Below are 19,891 nucleotides of genomic sequence, written 5' to 3'. Positions count from 1 at the left end.
CTCTCTCTAAAAAAATTACTAGTTTCATTTGTTTTTAGGGTTTTAATGGAAGAAGGCTCTCGACCTTCTCCGTTCTTGTATTTTTCCTTTCCTTTGAGCAATTTGCACTTTTGTACTTGGTCTCCACAATGTTAGTTCAGTCAAAAGAAATTAAACTTGATCGACCTTAATCAATTTGTCTTTCATTTTTTTTTTTTACAAATTATTTCATTGTTAACTAAAATGACAATTTTTTCGGTAAATAATATGAATTCGATAAAACTCAATAACTTTGATCCACATCTTATATAATTGTCTGAAAAATAATAAATACATATAAAATTTTTAGAACTTGTGACCTTCAATATCTCTGAAACTCATAAATTTTAAATTTTAGATTTCCGACCCAACCATTGTTTACTAATTTTGAATCATTTGTCGGTTGCCACCTACTTTACACAGCACCTACTTACTATATTACAAAAGTATTTTACCATGAAATGAAGGGTTGTTGCTCCAAATCTTTGAATATCTTTCACTAAAATCTTTGTATTCCCCACAACGTGTGAAATGTTAAGTCTATTGTACACTATAGTACTGAATATGCAGGCCATAGCCAACTCTTCTTTTCTATTCATCTGTGTCAATATATGTAGCACCATTCATATTTTGAGAGTTAAATAATTTAGTTTTGATCGTGAATCGGATATGAAATATTTAAATATTTTTTAAATGAAATTTACATATTTGGAAACTACGTGAAAGTACTATAAGTCACAATATTTCACAATTCAGAATAATTAAAAGAAATATGAAAAAATTATGATAAAAAAATCTTGTTAGAATCTCGAAATTCTAAAGGTGTCATATAAAGGGTTTGAAAAAAGGACCACAACTCTTGTAATGTAGGCAACTACTGATTCGGCCTAAAACAAACATCAATAATTGATTTCACGGCTTAAATTCTTAATTTGTAGGTCACACGAACATAATTTTACAATTATTCTAAGTTTTTTCTCTTAAAATTTTAGAAATAAAAGCATCAAAACACCAGCTTCATTGACGAACTTTTTTTTTTTTGTAAATTTGTATGAACAGCTAGTTACTTACGCCACAAATTTTACTAAGAATATTCAAAATTTAATGTATATGTATACCTAAAAAGTAACTGTTGACCTATATACACAACATAACTTTCTTATAACAATATTCAACTAACCACATTTCACTCTATATAACTCCGTCATTATAAATACCTTCATACGAACCATCTCTCCTTTTCCAAACAAATTAAAGTAAAAACTAGTTTGTCAAATCTTGAAAAATTCATCTTCAAAAAACTAACAAGAAAATCAATATATAGAATCAAACAATACTTTGGGAAAAAGGGGGAAAATTCAATGTCCAAACAATTCCATAGCTTGTCAAGTGAAAGCAAGGGCAAATCTAGAGAGTCAGGAGATTTCAAATTCTAGATGCCATATTTTTCTTTTTCGAACCTCAATTTTTAAGTGAAATTCTAAATTCGCCTCAAAATAAAATGATAGAATTGTTCAACTCTGAGTTTTTTTCCCATCGTGAGTAGCTATTTTTCTCCTTATCTTAATCTTTTTCAATATACTTTTCAAACATAAAAAGTTTGAATTCTTAATAAAGAAAGTGAAACGCCCGAAGAGCAAGGATTTCTTCCTCTGCGTGACGTCGCGCCTAAGTTATCATTCTTTTTCCACTGTCTGATTGCAGTGGGGGGTCACTTAGGATGGTTAAGCCAGGAAGAAATTAGTGGCCACAATATATTGCTTTTTTATCAAATGAAATATAGGTCTCTTAAGGTATGCATATACTTTTCTTTTTCTTACTTTTGACCAAAAGTAGTACGACGTATTATAAAACGTCCTCTTAGATTTGAGAAGAAAGATGCACTTTCCTTTCTTTTATTTTTGGTTAAATACATTGATAACTTTTTTATATACTTTATTTACACAATTAAATTATTTATGATTTGTATTGATTAATATTTGAATACTTAATAAAGTGTTCATATTAGAAAATTTTGAAAAAACTTCCGTGCATATTCTCAAGCTAGAGCCCAATGAGTAGATATATACTTTAATCATTTAGAATATTTTACCTTATTCAAATATGCGCATTATCCTTAACGAGTTATAGTCTTAGGTTTGTTTTCATTGATGTGATCTGTATAATCAAATGAGGAGATATATTTTATGTGAATAATTTATTTACGTAATGAACGTTTTAGAATACGCGCGAAAACTTTTTGAAATATGAGTTAGAAATATCTAATATAAACACTTTATCATGTGTTTAAATGCTTATTTGAGACATATTATTTGAGAATTCAAATGAAATTTACTAATAAATTTAAGAGATTATCGCTGAGTTTAACCTTAATTTAAAGTGAAATTCAGGCTTTGTGAGTATGGCCGCGAGTTTCAAACTCCATTTCAATCGAAGTTAATTCAGAATTTTAAAGTTATGAAAATTTGAATTGATTGATAGAATAATAATTATGTTGGGATATATTTTTATGCTTAGCAAAGTAAAAAGTTTAATATAAATATAGCGTTCAAACGAAAATCACTAAATTTTATCGAATCCGTAACTCATGAGGTGGATTCACCCTTGCACTTCATTGATGGTAATTTTATCCTACACTAAATTGAACAAAGTTCAAATGTCTTCGTCCTGATATATATGAATAAAAATTATTTACAGCTCTTAATTTTATTTTAAAAATCAAACTTCTCCCTCAACTTTAAGAAATAATCAATCCCCCTCGACTCCTTTGACAAATATGATTTTTAAACAAAAGCTTGAAGGATTTTTGCCTTATATATATATGTCGGCCGTTTTCGAAAAAGAAATTTGATGTGAGTTTCATTTGATGAGAAAATGGCAAAATAAATGGTCCCTAGTGTTTGGGGCAAGTTTAAAATGAATATTTTTGAATAATTATAATTAATTTTGATCATTTAAATTTATTAAAAAGAAAAATATTGCTTGATCTCTGTAAAATATTTGACAAATTATGAATGTTAGATCTAATGAGATTATAAAAAATTTAACATATTGTAAAAATTAACCATTTCTATTTGAGTTTGATACAATTAATGGGAGTTGATTAAAATTATCTATCCAACTTTGATAGTGTAAAAAAATATTATATTATCGCAACAAGTTATTACTCATCTATATATCTTGTTAAATTTGTTATAAATATCTCAATTCAAACTAAGTTAGCGTTTCATCATACATTTTGATTCAAATTATATAAATTATTTAAAAAATATTTTCAAGTTTTAAAAAATTGCTTCAGATCAATTTTGGGAAAATAATTCAATTCCACTTACAATTATTTTTTTTAAAAAATAAAATAAAATATATGTTCGTATACAATTTCAAATTTCAAAAATCACAACTTCAAATATTTTTTTTTTTTAATTTCAAATTTTAACTTCAAAATTTTTAAACCGAGCTACTATTACTCACTAGCTATAAATAATTGTCACAATAGATTCCAACAATTCAACATTGGAATTGTTGATGTTCCCAAAGAACTATGATTGTTTCTTTAATCATTGGAAAAATCTTTTTCACAAAGAAAAAAGAGTATCTATATATCCAAATTTATAGTAATAAAAATCTATATAGGTTTGATAGAAAAATATTTGGTCCCCTCCTAAACCTAGTTCTCCTAGGACTATATAGGGTTGTAAATTATCAAATTTTAAGCATGGACCATTTTACCATGTCCCTACAACCCCCCCCCCCCCCTCTTTCCATTTTACCATGTCCCTACAACCCCCCCCCCCCCCTCTTTCTATATATTTTAATACATTATATAAGATTAAGTTTCTATTTTAACAATTTGATTTTAATTCCACCTGTAACAGCTTTGTCTATAATTCTATCTTTTGGAACAATGAACTTAAACATCGTTATCATGTATTATGTGATAGGAAAATGCATGTATATCAAAGTGAAAGATAGATTCTATAGATTCATCATAAGACCAACAATATTATATGAGAGTGAATGTTAGGTTGCTAAAATTATCTTAGAAAAATGGATATTAAGATAAATGTTCAGTCATACAAGACTAGATAAAATTAGAGATGACAACATTCACGAAAAAGTTCAAACAACACATATTGAGGATAGTATGCAAATATATCAATTGAGATGGTTTAGTTGGACATGTAATACACCGACAATGGATGCATAAAATGATGACGAGTAAATATTTAAACCTAAAATTACTTAGAAGAAAGTTCTCTCGAAAGACTTACGTAACTTCAAATCTTGAAATCTATGCAAACTCAATGACACTAGGAAAAAAATCTGTAAAAATTATATTACACTTATTAATTGAGGATATATTTTTATAATATCAACACTTTTACTACGTCCTATGCTTTTCTAAAATTTATTTAACCTTTCATAAATTTATACATTTAGGTAAAAATATAATGAACTTTTAGTACTATTTAAGCATATAACTATACATAGAAAGTAACATTAGTAACTTGAACAATAAAGTATGTTACATGCTATAACATATAGATAGTATACATATTTATATTATCAATGTAATTGGATTATAAAGTAGGATATTTGCTATAACATGTTAAAATGTATTTATGTCGTAAGAATTAATTATTTTTTTGAATTAAAAGTTTATCAAAAATAATTTTTCTATTTTATAAAAATAGAAAATCTATATATTACCCTCTTTCAATTCCGCTTATGAAATTACATCAATAATATTAAAATTATTTTTAATGCACAATTTGATTTAATATATTAAAAATAACATGAATGATATGATTTAGAAATCAACACTTTAAAACATACAACCATTACTGAACTAGAGTACAAGTAACCTCAGCAGGAGACTGAAAAAAAATATCTGCCACTTTTGTTTTCCCTTTCTTTCTTCTTCACCTTCTACCTTCTCTCACCCCACTAAAGAATATGATGCAAACGGATGAGTTATTCCACTCTTAAAGAAGAGATTTTTAGTTTGAGTTGAATATGTAAAAATCCTTCTGAATGGAGCTTTTACGGCACAAATTTAAATTAATTCGTTTCAATACAAATATCAAATATCGAATTTATAAAAATAAAAACCTCTTCCTCCTCTCTCTTTCTTGATCATGTGCAAATATTATATTGGATGGTACGTACTGTGACAATGACCACTCAAGAATGGTGGCACATGCCCCCTCTGTCAAAATCCAATACCCCACCCCCAATTCAGTGGCCAAGATCTTTCCATGTACAAATTCATCAACAGCTGTTGATTGAAGCTTTTTACCCCCAAAACCCCTCAGTCTCTCTCTGATTGAGTACCACTTTCTTATCTTTCTCTCTCTGTTTCTTGATTTTCTCTCTCTACTGTTATCAGGTCGAGCTTGGTCGGGTGTGCTATAAAAACTGAAAAAGACCCTTTCTTTATCACTCTTTCAAAACCATCTTCATAGATAGTGATTGCTTGCTTGCTCTCAAGTGAAGCTTTTTTTCTTGATAATTAACTAAAAACAAGAAAAGGGTATTGCTCAGAATTTCAGGATACGCTTCAAAAAATTTGATCTTTTTTAATTTTAGCTGGTTTTTGTGTTTTGGGGTTGTTAATGGAGGTCTTGGAGAAAGAAAAGTGTTGTGAACTAGGTTGATTTCTTTAGGATTTGATGAGGGGGAGCTGAAATTAGAGTCTTTTTTGGTGGGGGGTGGGGGGAGATTTAGGGGTTTTAGTGAAAATGGGAGTGAATTGGGTCTTGAGGGTTTTATATAATTGTGTGGATAATCATATTTAGAGTGTGTTTTAGATATATAAATATATACATAATTTAAGGAGAAGTGTGTGATTAAAAAATATGAAGCTTTCATCATCAGGAATGGGTCAGCAAGCTCATGAAGGTATCTTCTCTTCTCTATACTTTTTTTATTCCTTTCATGACTTCTTTTTTTTTTCCAGGTTTGGCTTTTTTTTTATATATCCTTCACTGTTTTTATATGCATGTTTATTCTTATATGCTTTGTGTTTAGCAAATAAAAGAGAGATTTTTAAGTATTTACTTAAGTGGAACTTATGGATTTTTTGCTGATGGATTCTTTATTTGGTTCTGAAAGGAGAGAACAAGTGTTTAAATTCTGAACTATGGCATGCTTGTGCTGGTCCTCTTGTATGTCTACCGACTGTAGGGAGTCGAGTGGTTTACTTTCCTCAGGGTCACAGTGAACAGGTCTTTCTCAAATTAGCCACATTTCTGTCTTCTTCATTGATTGTGAACTATTTGTTGCATACATTAGTCAATTGCTGATTGGTACCATTGGAATTGAGTGCCAGGTTGCGGCAACAACTAATAAAGAAGTTGATGCTCACATACCCAATTACCCGAACTTGCCACCCCAGTTGATCTGTCAACTCCACAATGTCACAATGCATGTAGGTTCTTTGTTCATGTTCTATGTTTTGTTGTGAGTTATTGCTGTGTAAGTTGTAATCTAGGGTTACGAGAGAATGATAAATTTCTGGGATTTCAGGCAGATGTTGAAACGGATGAAGTATATGCTCAAATGACATTGCAACCCTTGACACCGGTATTTTATGAATGATGCAGTAAAAGTTGTCTTAAGCTAACATGACTTGCTCATTTACTTTTACCGATTACCTGATATTTTGTGTGAATTGAGTGACAAAATATTCTGTTGCATTTTCAGCAAGAACAAAAGGATACATATCTTCCTGTTGAGTTGGGTATTCCTAGCAGGCAGCCTACTAATTATTTTTGCAAGACACTCACTGCAAGTGATACCAGTACGCATGGTGGCTTTTCTGTTCCTCGTCGTGCCGCAGAGAAAGTTTTCCCTCCTTTGGTGATAACTGGTCCACTGTCTTGTATTTTCATACCACTCTGGTTTTGAGTCTGATGTCATTCTCATTTTCTTCTGGCCCTCAGGATTTCTCACAGACGCCACCTTGTCAAGAATTAATTGCGAGGGATCTCCATGACATTGAATGGAAATTCAGGCATATTTTCCGAGGCATGCATCGGAGGATCCTTTCTTTCCTATGTGTAGATTTACACTGTGTTAAGTGTATTTGGCTTTAATCTAATAGCTGGTGGTTGTTTAATTTTGCACAAAAAATAGATATAGGCACACTTAGATATGGGCTGTCATTTAGCAGTATTTTAGTTTAATCCTCTTTAGTACTTGCTTGTTTAGAGTCCTCGAGTTTTAGTTACTTCCTTGACTTGAATGTACTGTAACAACACGAATGATGGTGAGTCTAGAGAGAATCTTTTAAAGTAGTTTTCTTTTCTTTTTTGAATCAACCGGATTGAAAGAAACAAGAAAAAAGAAGCAGGATAGTGGCTGACGTGTTGGGCTGATGTTTTGTCTTCTCTATTCCCCTACACTGTAATATCCTTATGGAGGATCAACAATCTGTTATGTAGTAATAGCGTGTTGTTATTCAGTGGGCCGTGGGTGAGATGGTATAGAAGTTATCTCGTTTTTTCTGTAAATGTGAAATTCAAGTTGGAATTAAGGTTTCTATATGAAGGTCACATAAGTTAGGTAACCCGAGCAAGTAAAAGTAAATCATAAATGTACTTAAAAAGATTTTACAAAAAAAGGGTAAACAAAAAAAACAGCCTGAATCAAATAGATTAGTGGATGGCCTAGAATGGGGGTAGTTATAGAATGAGGAAGCAGGCCAATTATTTCTTCAAAGTTTCAATGTGCAAGAGTATTAAAGAGTTCAATTTCCAGGTTATATTGGTGGCTAAAGAACATTATTCTTATGATGTTTAATAGATTTGTACCACCAACGGCAACTACACCTCAGTCCCAATTCCCAAACAAGTTGTGGCTTTATCATAATTGGTTAGTTTTATGCTGGTTGCAAACCTACCACACCACTGCTCCTTTATCCAGGTTTGGGATTGTCACTGTGAGTGAGAGCTCACACAGGTTGAGTGAGATTTGGACTACTGCTTCAAAATTAATTGTTTAATTTGTCTGAACTCTCAGTACATGTAAATGGTGCCTGGATTATTGTAGTCTTTAGACTTATGCTATAGTATTTGGACATCCAAATGAAAATGGTTTGCCAAAAATGGTTCAGAATTCTTGGGTATGTGCTCTTAACATCTCTTTTCTTTAACCTTATTATGGGGCTGTTTCTCTTGTGGTCTTGTCATCATAATCCTGTTCCTTTGTCATTCTTGGCTTGTTTGTTGACTCATTTGCTGGATATACTAGTGATTCCTGATGTCCCTTGGAAGCATGGGCAGAATGCATATAAAATTGACTAATGCTGAAATATGTTCATATTTTTCTGTCTATGCATGTAGGACAGCCTAAGAGGCATCTTCTGACGACTGGCTGGAGTGTGTTTGTTAGTGCCAAAAGACTTGTCGCTGGAGATTCAGTTCTCTTCATTTGGTAGTTTTAGCTTTTTTGTTGTTGTATCTTCAGAATTTTTCACTGTAGGAATTGCAACTAAGTGCCTTGTATTCCCTGAGGCTTTCTCTTAAATGGTCTTTCATTGTTTCGGTGTCAGGAATGAGAAAAATCAGCTTCTTTTGGGAATTCGTCGTGCAACACGACCTCAAACTGTGATGCCATCATCTGTTCTGTCTAGCGACAGCATGCACATTGGATTACTTGCTGCTGCTGCTCATGCTGCTGCTACCAATAGCTGTTTCACTGTTTTCTTTAACCCAAGGTGGTACTGAGCGATTGTCTGCTCCTTGTATTTTCTTTTCATATCCTTTCTGCTATTTGAACTAATGGTTATCTCATCAGGGCTAGCCCATCTGAGTTTGTTATACCTCTTTCAAAATACATCAAAGCTGTATATCACACACGTGTTTCTGTTGGAATGCGTTTCCGGATGCTATTTGAGACTGAAGAATCAAGTGTTCGAAGGTACGGAAGCGTTTGATCTTAAATCTCATCCTTATTTTCCTCGTGGTTAGGTTTTCTTCAATCTTTTTTGTTTAGACAAGTGCATATAGCAACTTAAGTACTCCCTCTGTTCTAATTTACGGGACACACTTTCCTTTTTAGTCCGTCCCAAACAATTTAACTTTTAAATTTCCCTTTTATCCTTAATGAAATGATTTATAGCTGCAAAAATGGCCGAGGAGTGTTTTAGACCACAAATTTCAAAAGTCTTCCTTTCTTTCTTAAACTTTGTAGCAAGTCAAACGGTGCCACATAAATTGGTATGGAGGGAGTAGTATATTAGTTTCTTGGTGATGGATCTTTGGCACTTTTTGATACTTAACATGAATGGCTCTTGGATGTGGCTCCTAAACACAGATGAGTGTGTTTTGGATGCGGCTACTTTGTGTTGACGATAATTTCTAATAATGTTGGGAAAGGTGAGTTAAGATGAAGGTGCAAGTTTATGGTCTCTGTTGCTTCACTTTTTACTCATAATTTGCATATCTTGTTTAGTCTAGTGCTTGCAACCAGTAACACTAGAGTGTTAACTGGGCCAACTCAGTGGTTAGTACATGTATATAAACCATAGCTGGTATATGTTAAGTGCCCTGATTGTTGAAATCTGAGTTGGCATAATATGTGTCTTCTTATATATGGATCTGATACTTTTCAGATACATGGGTACAATTACTGGCATTGGTGACTTAGATCCGGTTCGCTGGGCCAACTCTCACTGGCGGTCTGTCAAGGTAAATGTATTTTAGCTCTATCATAGTTTTTACTTTTTAGAATTTTTTTATATAAGCTATTCTCATTCTTTTGTAGCCATAGCATTTAAAATGCCTTTTGTGCACATATTAGGTTTTACTTGTATCTCCATATTATTAAGAAATTCAGAATTTTTAATAGATCTATTCAACTGATTGTTCTTCCCCAACTTCCTTTTTTTTTTTTTGATTTTCAGTCATTGATTGTCATGTTTCCGTGGCATGAATTTTAATCTTCTTCGATTTATGTTGGCATGCACTAGCTTTGCTTATGTCTTAAAGTAGCTATTACTTGTACGTTCTTGTTCTAGATCCCAGTTAGATTTTATTCTATTTTATTGCAAAAATATACCTAGGCTTTTCTACATTGCTATGCTACTTCACACCCCACCTCTCTCTCTCTCTCTCTCTCTCTCTCTCTCTCTCTCTCTCTCTCTCTCTCTCTCTCTCTCTCTCTCTCTCTCTCTCTCATGTGCAAGCAAAATACACCTCTAAATTGATACCTCTTTTCCTTTTCCTGTGGTCGATATCTTATATTTTAAAATACGCCTAAGCTTTTCCACAAGAATGATGGCATACTTGCATCGGAGCTCATGGTTCTTTTGCTGGCAAAGATTGTAGACTTTGTTGTCAAATTAGGAAGACTTTTACTTCACCAGCATCAAATGCTTATCTATCAGCTATTCAAATATGTTGAACTTTTAATAGTTTAGGCGCTAAGTGATTTGAGTTTATTTCCCATTCTCAAATCTCCAAGCTTATTTACTATGTCAAGTTGTTTCCCCACAAGGTTGTCTGTCTTTGGTGCTTTGTACAATAGTGTATAAAACTTGTTTGTCTCGGAACTCACATAGAAAATGCAGAAATCAGACTATCTTGCTTTGCTTTTACCACTATTCGCAGGGAAATTACAAATTTATGATTGTACAATTGTTATATGTTCGTAAACAGTTGTTCCATGTTCACAGATATCTATTTACAAAAGAAATTTTATGAAATTGTAGGTTGGTTGGGATGAGTCAACGGCAGGCGAGAGGCAACCTAGGGTTTCACTATGGGAGATAGAGCCTTTGACTACTTTTCCAATGTATCCATCTTTGTTCCCTCTTAGGCTAAAGCGACCTTGGTACCCTGGAACTTCATCTTTTCAAGGTATTGCACATTAAATATTATGCTGTTAGGAAAGCCAAGCTGTTCAATCCCGAAGTTTCCTTGGACTCTTTGTTTCAATTAATTTGTCTTACTTTCCTTTTTAGTTTGTTTCAAAAAGAATGCCTATTTCTTTTTTTGGCAACTGTTTAATTTTAACTTTCCACATGACATGTTTAAGACCACAAGATTAAAGTGCATTTTGGTACATTGTACACATCTTTAGTTTAAGACCACAAGATTAAGAAGTCTTCTTTACTTTTTTATTCTCCGTGCCAAGTCAAAACTAGACGAACAATTTGAAACGGTGGGAGTACTGTTTATTGAGAAAAATGTAAATTCTGTTGTCATCCAGATGGTCCTTCGAAGAGGGAAAAAACCTTTCTTTATCAGCATCATTTATTTCATTATTTGGACTTTCAGCTTATTTGTGTTCCCGCAGTCTATTATGAACAGTTGCTCTTTGCTTTTTTGCAGAAAATAACAGTGAAGCTATTAATGGAATGGCATGGTTGAGAGCAGAAAGTGGTGAGCAAGGACCACATCTGATGAATCTTCAATCTTTTGGTGGCATGCTTCCCTGGATGCAACAAAGAGTTGATCCAACAATTCTCCGAAATGATCTTAACCAGCAGTATCAAGCTATGCTGGCTAGCGGTTTGCAAAATTTTGGGAGCGGAGATCTGATGAAACAGCAACTGATGCAGTTTCAGCAGCCCGTCCAATATGTTCAGCATGCAGGCAGTCATAATCCTCTCCTGCTGCAGCAGCAACAACAACAACAACAACAACAAGCAATGCAGCAGCAGGCAATTCATCAGCATATGCTGCCTGCACAAACTCAAGATAACCTTCAAAGGCAACAACAGCAGCACGTCAGCAATCAGACAGAGGAGCAATCTCATCAACATTCTTACCAGGAAGCATGCCAAATACCAAACAGACAGCTCCAGCAGAAGCAACCATCAAATGTTCCTTCTCCATCATTCTCAAAGCCAGATATAGCAGACCCGAGCTCCAAATTCTTGGCATCCGTTGCTCCATCAGTCATGCCGACATCGCTAGGTTCTTTATGTTCGGAAGGAACTAGTAACTTTTTGAATTTCAATATAATTGGTCAGCAGTCTCTGATCATGGAGCAGCAGCAGCCACAGAAATCTTGGATGTCAAAATTTGCGCATTCACAATTGAATACGGGCTCCAACTCATCCTCACTCTCAGGATATGGGAAAGATACTTTCAATTCACAGGAAACGTGTAGTCTAGATGCCCAGAATCAATCCCCTTATGGTGCTAATACTGATTCTTCAGGGCTTCTCCTCCCGACAACTGTGTCTAACGTTGCTACTACATCAATTGATGCTGATATGTCCTCTATGCCACTAGGGACTTCTGGATTACAGAATTCTCTGTATGGTTATGTGCAAGATTCTTCTGACTTGTTGCATAATTTAGGACAAGTTGATGCACAAACTGCGACCCGTACATTTGTCAAGGTGCTAGTTCTGTTGTGTAGGTTATGCATTTCATTGTTGTTTTCTTGCATATTACTATGATATGGATAACTCTCTTTTTTGCAGGTTTACAAATCAGGGTCCGTTGGGAGGTCATTGGATATCACCCGGTTCAATAGCTATCCTGAGCTGCGTCAGGAACTGGGGCAGATGTTCGGGATCGAAGGGTTTCTTGAAGACCCTCAAAGATCAGGCTGGCAGCTTGTATTTGTTGACAGGGAGAATGATGTTCTTCTCCTTGGAGACGATCCATGGGAGTAAGTACCTAATTAACCAGAAGGCTTTACATTTTGACTCTTGTACTTTGATTATCGTATTATTTTGTTGTAGTTACTGCTCAAAATGTTTTGTTATGCCTTAACTTCTTTGGATTGTTTTTCTCTCGCTATAGGAAACAACCTCTCTACCTTTGAGGTAGGGGTAAGGTCTGCGTACGCTCTACCCTTCTTAGACCCCACTTTGTGAGACTAGACTGGGTATGTTGCTTTACATTTTGACTTTGCTCCGAAATTTTTGAATCTGATGGAATGAGCAACTTTATGCTTCAAGTCATTGTACTACTCTCTGGGTCGTCGGATGTTTGGTTGTGATACCTTATTATATATCAATTCTTGTACCTTTGCTTGATTTATTAATTCAGTCCTGTGGTAGAGTTTAATTTTCAAAAAAATGGCTTTTTACCATCTTTCATTTTAGTTGTTTTCTTTTTTCGAATTGCTTTGATTTGCCTTCTCCTTGAGTCGAGGGTTTATTGGAAACAACCTCTCTACCTTCCAGGCCAGGGGGTAAGGTCTGTGTACACGTTGCCCTTCTGTAGACCTCACTTGTGGGATTACACTGGGTATGTTGTTGTTGTTGTTGGCTTTTTACCATCTTTTGTTCGAACCAAGACATATTATTCATTTTCCGCATTTTTTCAGGGCATTTGTCAATAATGTCTGGTACATCAAAATTCTTTCACCCGAGGATGTGCAGAAACTAGGAAAGGAGGAGGTTGAATCCCTAAATCGCGGTGCACTTGAAAGGATGAGCAGTAATAATAGTGCTGATGGTCGGGATTTCATGTCTGGACTTCCATCTATAGGATCACTCGAGTATTGACTGTTGTCATCGTTCGATAAACCAAGTGTGGTTCACCAATTCTCTGCTTCCGAAGAGCTCGGTGTTCTTTAGCTTTGGCTTAATTAATCCTGTCTTATTTCTTTGACATAGTTCTTTATGTAGTAAAGACTTAATCCATCTCCCATTTGTATTACATTGCTATTTGCATTAGTTAATCACTGTACTCAAGCTCAGGCTCAAGACATGTGATTTAGACTAAGAATCTTTTGAGTTGTAAACCTGTCGATGCAGTTAAGCTTTTGTGAGTACATTCCCTTTCTTGAAACATTGTTGGATTCTCCAGAACCATGTTTGCTAAATGCCAGTACCATGCAGCTGCTTCAAAGCCAACATGGTTGGATGACTGAGATATTGGTGAATATTGCATATGATCAATCATGAAAGTGAGTTGAGGTGATTGGTGGTTGATAATATCCCTAGAAAGCTTCTTTTTAGAAGTAAGATCCTCAATTCAACAAAATGTCAGACCAATCTCAGGGATGACACAATCAAATTAGTTGACGAAAAGGAAACCATAGCGACCAAGCACTTCTGCCTCAAATTGTCAGATTGTTGGACACATCTTACGAGGAGGTGGACCCTCTAAGTTGAGCACCCTATACACTAATGGAATCTCTCTTTGACACAAACTTATGTTTGGTATTAGTGTACACAACCTCTAGTTTCTAAATTTGTATTTATCAATCAAAGACAAATTGTTTGGTAAGCTGGACAAGCATAAATAATTTTGGAATAAAAAATTGGTTCCGGCTTTTCTCTTGTTTGGTTACTAATCATGGGGTAAGTTATACTTCAATTAGTAATTAGTACCGGGACAAGTTATCTCTATTAGAAAGTGGAATAATAGTCACTACTAGAAATATAGTTTTTTTTCACCGCGAATCAATGAGAAATTTATGTTATAAAACATGATTTTTTCCACTCCATTCCCGAACTAGTTCACTGGGAAAAGGCATGGTTGGAAATAGATTTCGATGAAATACTAGAAACAACCACTGGACATTTTTTCTTCTCTCACCGATTCAATTAAAATATTGTGGAAATAGCTATCGAATAGTTTTCAATGTGAAAAAATAATGACTTTTTTTGTAGTGAGTACTGAGATAAGTTATCCTAATATAAAATAATGAAAATGATAGAAATACCCCTTAGGTCTCTCAACTACCCTGTTAAACTTATTAAATATGGTGGATGATATTTATGTAAAACAAACAACAACTTCTTAGAATTTATGCATTACCATATTATTTTTAATACAACAAACCAAACGCTCAAAGTAACAAGGTATAGAATGGAACTTTAACATAAGATCTGAGATATAGATACATTGGTTGCTATTCTTGTCATTACAGAATAACAAACTTGAAGCAAAAAAAATAGCAAAACAAGAAGAAAATCATTTGACATCCTCACCATATAACATAATTACAGAGAAACAAAAAAAAACATTATAAGGGCAAGCAAATTAAAATCAAACTTTTTTTTTCCTTGTTATAATACTAGTTGGCCTATAATATATATGCTGCTATTGCTATTACTATCTCTACTTGCTTTGATATTCAATACTGTTGTTCCCTGAACTGAACTGAGGAGTTGTAATGGATATCGTATCGACGATACTCGATGAGTCTATGTCAATTGCAACCATAGAATTAGGCCACACAAAAGATGGCTTGAATGGTGGTACTTGTAGTGGTGGTATTGATCCTGATATAATTTGAACTATAGTTTGTGTATTAGGCCTTTCATTGGCAATTGGATGGGAACAAGCCAGAGCAAGTAGTAACAACCTCTCTGCTTCTTGAACCACGTATTCATCCTCGAGCCTCGTGTCAACAGCCTCGAGGATTCTCCCATCTCGATGCAAGAACCAAACCCAATCAAGAAAGAGTTGAAAGCCATTAACTTTGGTTCCAGGCCTTTTGCCACATACTAGTTCAAGTAACACTGCCCCAAATGCATAGACATCAGAATGTTGAGTTGCTTTTCCAGTGTGGAAGCATTCTGGCGCGATGTATCCCATTGTGCCAAGTACTCCCTCTGCTTCGTCAGCATACGAGGTCTTTTCGTTGTCAATTGCTCGTGCTAGTCCAAAATCACCAAGACGTGCATTGAAATTTGAGTCTAGCATGATGTTGTTTGCCTTGAGATCGCGATGGATCACCTTCTGCTCGTACTCATTGTGGAGATAGTGCAGGGCTGACGCCACCCCTGATACAATGTTGTACCGGACCCTCCAGCTGAGTGCCTCTTTTTCAGGCCCTGAGAAGAGATGTTTCTCCAGGCTACCATTTGGCATGTACTCATATACAAGTAGTAGCTTTCCATGCTTATGACTCCATCCTGTCACATTAATATTATTTGATTAACATATATACACTTACTACATTATTAGGTCATCTAAAACGATAACTACAAGTCACTAACTGCTCATAAGGAGGTGAGGTTCGTAACATGAAAAGTAAGGTAAGTTACATGTTGTAACCAGGGCAGAGCTAGGGGTTTCAACTGAACGCTTTTCGTTAAAAAACTAAACTATGTTGAATAGGGTAAAACAATATATGTTTTTGTTTGTATATTTGAATTCCGTGAACATAAGAGAAGATTTTCGTTCAGTGGTAAAGGAGGTTCAAAAATTACTTTAGATGACGTAAAAATGTTACAAAAATAATAAACTGAAAAGTGAGTAAAAGATCACAACTAAAGACAGAGCAAGAAGTGTAGGTATGTACACGAGCGTACTAGCAAACACAGAGAAAGAATCTAACTAACTCCGTCGGGCTCCCATAAACCCGACGGATACGCTCGTGCACTAACAAAGAGTAACCACCTGCACGGACTCCCATAAGCCTGACAGATGCAAGAATAGCTGACAGAAAATGAATGGAACTAAAGGATTTTAATAATATCACTATTTCCCGGACTTGAACCGAACCAGTTCCAAACTCTAACACCTCAACCCATAGATGAGAGTAGATGAAGACTTAAACCGAATATTCATCAGAGAATTAGGAATTTAACCACGTGCAAGCTGGACCACATACTGTAACTGAATAACTGTAGCTAATGAGTCGACATGAGTAGCCTAGTCCAATTCTATTACTATTAATTTTAAAAAGTACTAAAACTTGTCACAGTAGGTGACATTGTATGAAAGTGATTTTCAAAGACCAAGGAAGCTTCCCTACAAAAGAAATGTTTTGTTCAAATCATGATTCAAATTTCAGTCGACTCAAAAAAATATTAGGTAATTTTTTTTTTTTGTGATTATGTTTGAAGGTGTAAATGATTTTCACCATTTCAAAATCAATGAATTATTGAGGCAAAGCACACTCATTAAAAAAAAAGTTTAGGACATAATTTGACATCACTTTTCACTTTTGCCTTTTAGTTATTCTCAAATTATTCTTGAAAATATAAATAATTTAAAGTAAAATCATAAATATGAACAAATAAAACTCTTAAAATTATCACCTAAAAAATGTAAATAAGAGATAAAAATAAAAAAAAAATTCAATAATTCTCTTAAATTTTGAATCATTTATTTTGAACTACGAAAATGGATCTTAACAGTTCACTTATTCTATTCTGAAACGGAGTAAATAATAAAAATAACAAAAGTGGACCTACGTTTGAAATTGGTAGTATAGAAAACCAAAAAGACAAAGGGAATGGAATCAGTGCTCTTCTGTTTTCCAGCCAAGAATTAGATATTTATTAAACTTTCAATTTTTCACCAAGAGGGCATTAATTATTAGTTAGTAGGTCCTACAAGAAACTTTGGATTTTGTTTATAAATTCAAGATAAAATTAATTATTTTTTTCTCATTTTATTTTTAGTAGTAATTATTTTTAAAATATACAAACACCTCAAATATGACATATAAATAAAATAAATATTTAATGAATAAAGATTGTATTTTAAGATATAAATAAAAAATAGTAAAACTTTTCTCTTAATTAATATTTACTTAAAAAACGTATAAATAAAAAAATATAAACAAATATTTTGAGATTGAAGGACTATATATTTATCAATTTCAAATTATTGCAAAAGGTGTGTGAGCACACCATTTTTGACACTTGGACGTTGCATCAAAGCTCTTTACTCTTTCACTATTGGGACAATTCTCAAGTTTGAGTGGCCCTAATATAAGTCAAAATGGAACTCCTTAGCACACATGAAAATATTCTTGTTACCATTAATAATAAAATTTAATTCAAGCTTTTGTTCGAAATGAAGATGGATGAACATGCATTTGTGCTCAAAATTTATGAAATTTTGAAAAAAAATAAGAAAGCGGTCACTATAATGTGGAAGGAGAAGAAACACGATATAATAAAAAAGTACCCTCAAAATGACTAAATAAATGACTATATGTACACAGTCCTTAACACTACTTCTCCGACATGAAAATATTGTTTCTGAAAGACCAAACAAGAACTATACTAAAAAAAAATAAAAAAGGAGAGTTCAAAATACTTACCAAGTAATTTGACAAGATGTTTATGCCTTAAACGGTTGATAATTGTTAGCTCAGCCAAGAAATCATCCTGACCCTTGATACTTTCTCTAGAAAACCACTTCACAGCAATTTCCAATTTTTCACCAACTAAATTCCCTTTGTAAACAACTCCAAATCCACCTTCACCAAGTTTATTCTTTTCATCAAAATTATTAGTAGCTTTTTTCAATTCTTTAAACTCAAAATCCCTAGGCATTCCAGGCAAACTCTTTAATACTCCCAAAATATTTGATTGTGACCTATCATCCCTTTTTTTCTTATAGTAAAAATACCCAAAATACCCTGACAAAATCAAGAAAACAACCAATACTGGCACACCAACACTTAAACTTATTATTTGTACCTTTTCTTGATTCTTGTCTTGAAAATACTCAACTGTTAAATTCCATCTCAGCACACAATTTAACTGATTGAAATGTCCTGTTGAAGCAGAGAAACCAAAGTATGATTCTTGATTTACAATTTTCCTCAAATCAATATTGTGTGTTAGTATTGGTTCTTTTGGCCTTGTTGGGGTTGTCCCATTTTTCTTCATTTGTTCAACAATGTACACATCAACTACTTTCTTGAATCCATCATATTGTACCCAAATGTTGTAGTATCTTTCACCAATTGGAGCTAGTTCAATTCCATGTGGGGTTAAAGATTTCGTCTTAACGGATTTAATACTGTTTATATCAATCCCAACATGGTTTCCATCAATGTCGAATTCCTGTTTGAATGTGTCTAGCTCTATCGCGATTATTTTGTTTGAAAAATTGCCATCAGTTGTAGCATTTGTTAGTCCCAAATATTGGCCCTGACTATTTTGTGGCAAGTCCAAATTTGGGCAAATCACGAAAGCTAGACCTTCAGCTGGTGTATCATTTAGTGGCCTAAAAATGTTCACTAGGAATGAAGTGTTGAAAGACGCCACCCTTGAAAAGTCGTCATCATAATTATTATTGTCCCATAATTTGAAGGGTTGTTTTAAGAGGATTCTGCCTGAATTATTGAACATTTTGAAAGCAGTGGAAGCTGTGTCAGGGGTTATTTGAAGAGCTAGATTGCTTATTTGTGCAGGTTGTTTGATTTCAAATATGGGAGTATATGTATGGTCAAAAGGGTCACCATATTGTTGATCAAATTTTATGATCTTTGCTTGTGATATGAATTGAAGACAAGAGAAAAATATGAAGATGGTGATGATTTTTGATGTCAAAAATCCCATTTTTTTGTTTTCATGTAGTGAAAAGAAGTACAGAGAAGTGAGGATTTTAAGAGGAAGGAAAGATCAATAAAAGAAGTTTTTTTGAAGCATGTTGGAATTGTGTAAAAATAAGATATTGGAGGGGACATACAATATATGGTGGTAGAAGGTTGAACTTTGAACTTTGAACAATCTTTTGTTTGGTCTTTTTATTGTGCATTACCAGGAACAATTGCTAGCCCCCCACCCCACTCCACCCACACTAACCTGCAATTTGATTACTATTTTATTGTAATGGTCAAAAGTTTTCCCCCAAAATTTTGACGTAACTGATAAAGTTGTTGATATGTGATCAAGAGAGATCACGTGTTCGAGATGTGGAAATACTTTTGCAGAAATGCAGGGTAAAACTGCTTACAATAGACTCTTGTGGTCTGACTCTAATGCCTCGAACCCCGTGCATGACGAGAACTTAGTGGACCCTGAAGGAGAGCCTTGATGTAACTGATAAAGTTGATGTCATGGAACTAGGAGGTCATGAATTCAAGTTATGGAACCAGCCTCTTGTAGAGAAGTAATTTTAAATCATAGCCAAAAATAGCTAAAGCTCCTTTAAAGTTAAAAACAAATATGAGATGGTTTACTTAACGAGAATGATATGAA

The 19,891-nt window shown here is 33.9% G+C and overlaps 2 protein-coding genes across 3 annotated transcripts; one reads left to right on the top strand and one right to left on the bottom strand.

Annotated features, from left to right (window-relative positions):
- Positions 1-5,344: 5,344 nt before the first annotated feature.
- On the top strand, positions 5,345-13,761 carry LOC129896036 (auxin response factor 8-like). 2 transcript variants are annotated; one of them, XM_055971854.1, is made up of 14 exons: positions 5,345-5,919; positions 6,133-6,245; positions 6,350-6,448; positions 6,547-6,603; positions 6,724-6,879; positions 6,963-7,047; positions 8,364-8,454; positions 8,573-8,737; positions 8,818-8,940; positions 9,635-9,710; positions 10,733-10,880; positions 11,355-12,373; positions 12,458-12,648; positions 13,312-13,761. In XM_055971854.1, exons 1-14 carry the CDS (start codon positions 5,877-5,879, stop codon positions 13,490-13,492), a joined length of 2,547 nt encoding a protein of 848 aa, XP_055827829.1. In that variant the 5' UTR covers positions 5,345-5,876; the 3' UTR covers positions 13,493-13,761. The 2 variants fall into 2 exon arrangements, with proteins under 2 accessions (XP_055827829.1, XP_055827830.1); XM_055971855.1 differs by lacking the exons at positions 6,133-6,245; positions 6,350-6,448; positions 6,547-6,603 and having other exon boundaries at positions 5,832-5,919.
- A 1,037-nt stretch (positions 13,762-14,798) lies between these two features.
- Positions 14,799-19,450, bottom strand: LOC129896189 (probable L-type lectin-domain containing receptor kinase S.5). The gene is made up of 2 exons (XM_055972031.1): positions 18,001-19,450; positions 14,799-15,856 (listed from the first exon to the last, which is right to left on the bottom strand). Exons 1-2 carry the CDS (start codon positions 19,247-19,249, stop codon positions 15,057-15,059), a joined length of 2,049 nt encoding a protein of 682 aa, XP_055828006.1. The 5' UTR covers positions 19,250-19,450; the 3' UTR covers positions 14,799-15,056.
- Positions 19,451-19,891: the final 441 nt, after the last annotated feature.

This window comes from Solanum dulcamara, chromosome 7, assembly GCF_947179165.1.
Source record: "Solanum dulcamara chromosome 7, daSolDulc1.2, whole genome shotgun sequence".
Taxonomy (NCBI): Eukaryota; Viridiplantae; Streptophyta; class Magnoliopsida; order Solanales; family Solanaceae; genus Solanum; species Solanum dulcamara.
The sequence above is the reverse complement of the archived record's forward strand: the minus strand, read 5'-3'. Positions and strand labels throughout refer to the sequence as shown.

Coding starts and splice junctions, on each gene's coding strand:
- LOC129896036 (XM_055971854.1), top strand. CDS start 5,877: ATGAAGCTTTCATCATCAGGAATGGGTCAGCAAGCTCATGAAG. Junction 8,738..8,817: donor ACTGTTTTCTTTAACCCAAG/GTGGTACTGAGC, acceptor TTATCTCATCAG/GGCTAGCCCATCTGAGTTTG. Junction 12,374..12,457: donor CGACCCGTACATTTGTCAAG/GTGCTAGTTCTG, acceptor TCTTTTTTGCAG/GTTTACAAATCAGGGTCCGT.
- LOC129896189 (XM_055972031.1), bottom strand. CDS start 19,249: ATGGGATTTTTGACATCAAAAATCATCACCATCTTCATATTTTTCTCT. Junction 15,857..18,000: donor ACATCTTGTCAAATTACTTG/GTAAGTATTTTG, acceptor TTAATGTGACAG/GATGGAGTCATAAGCATGGA.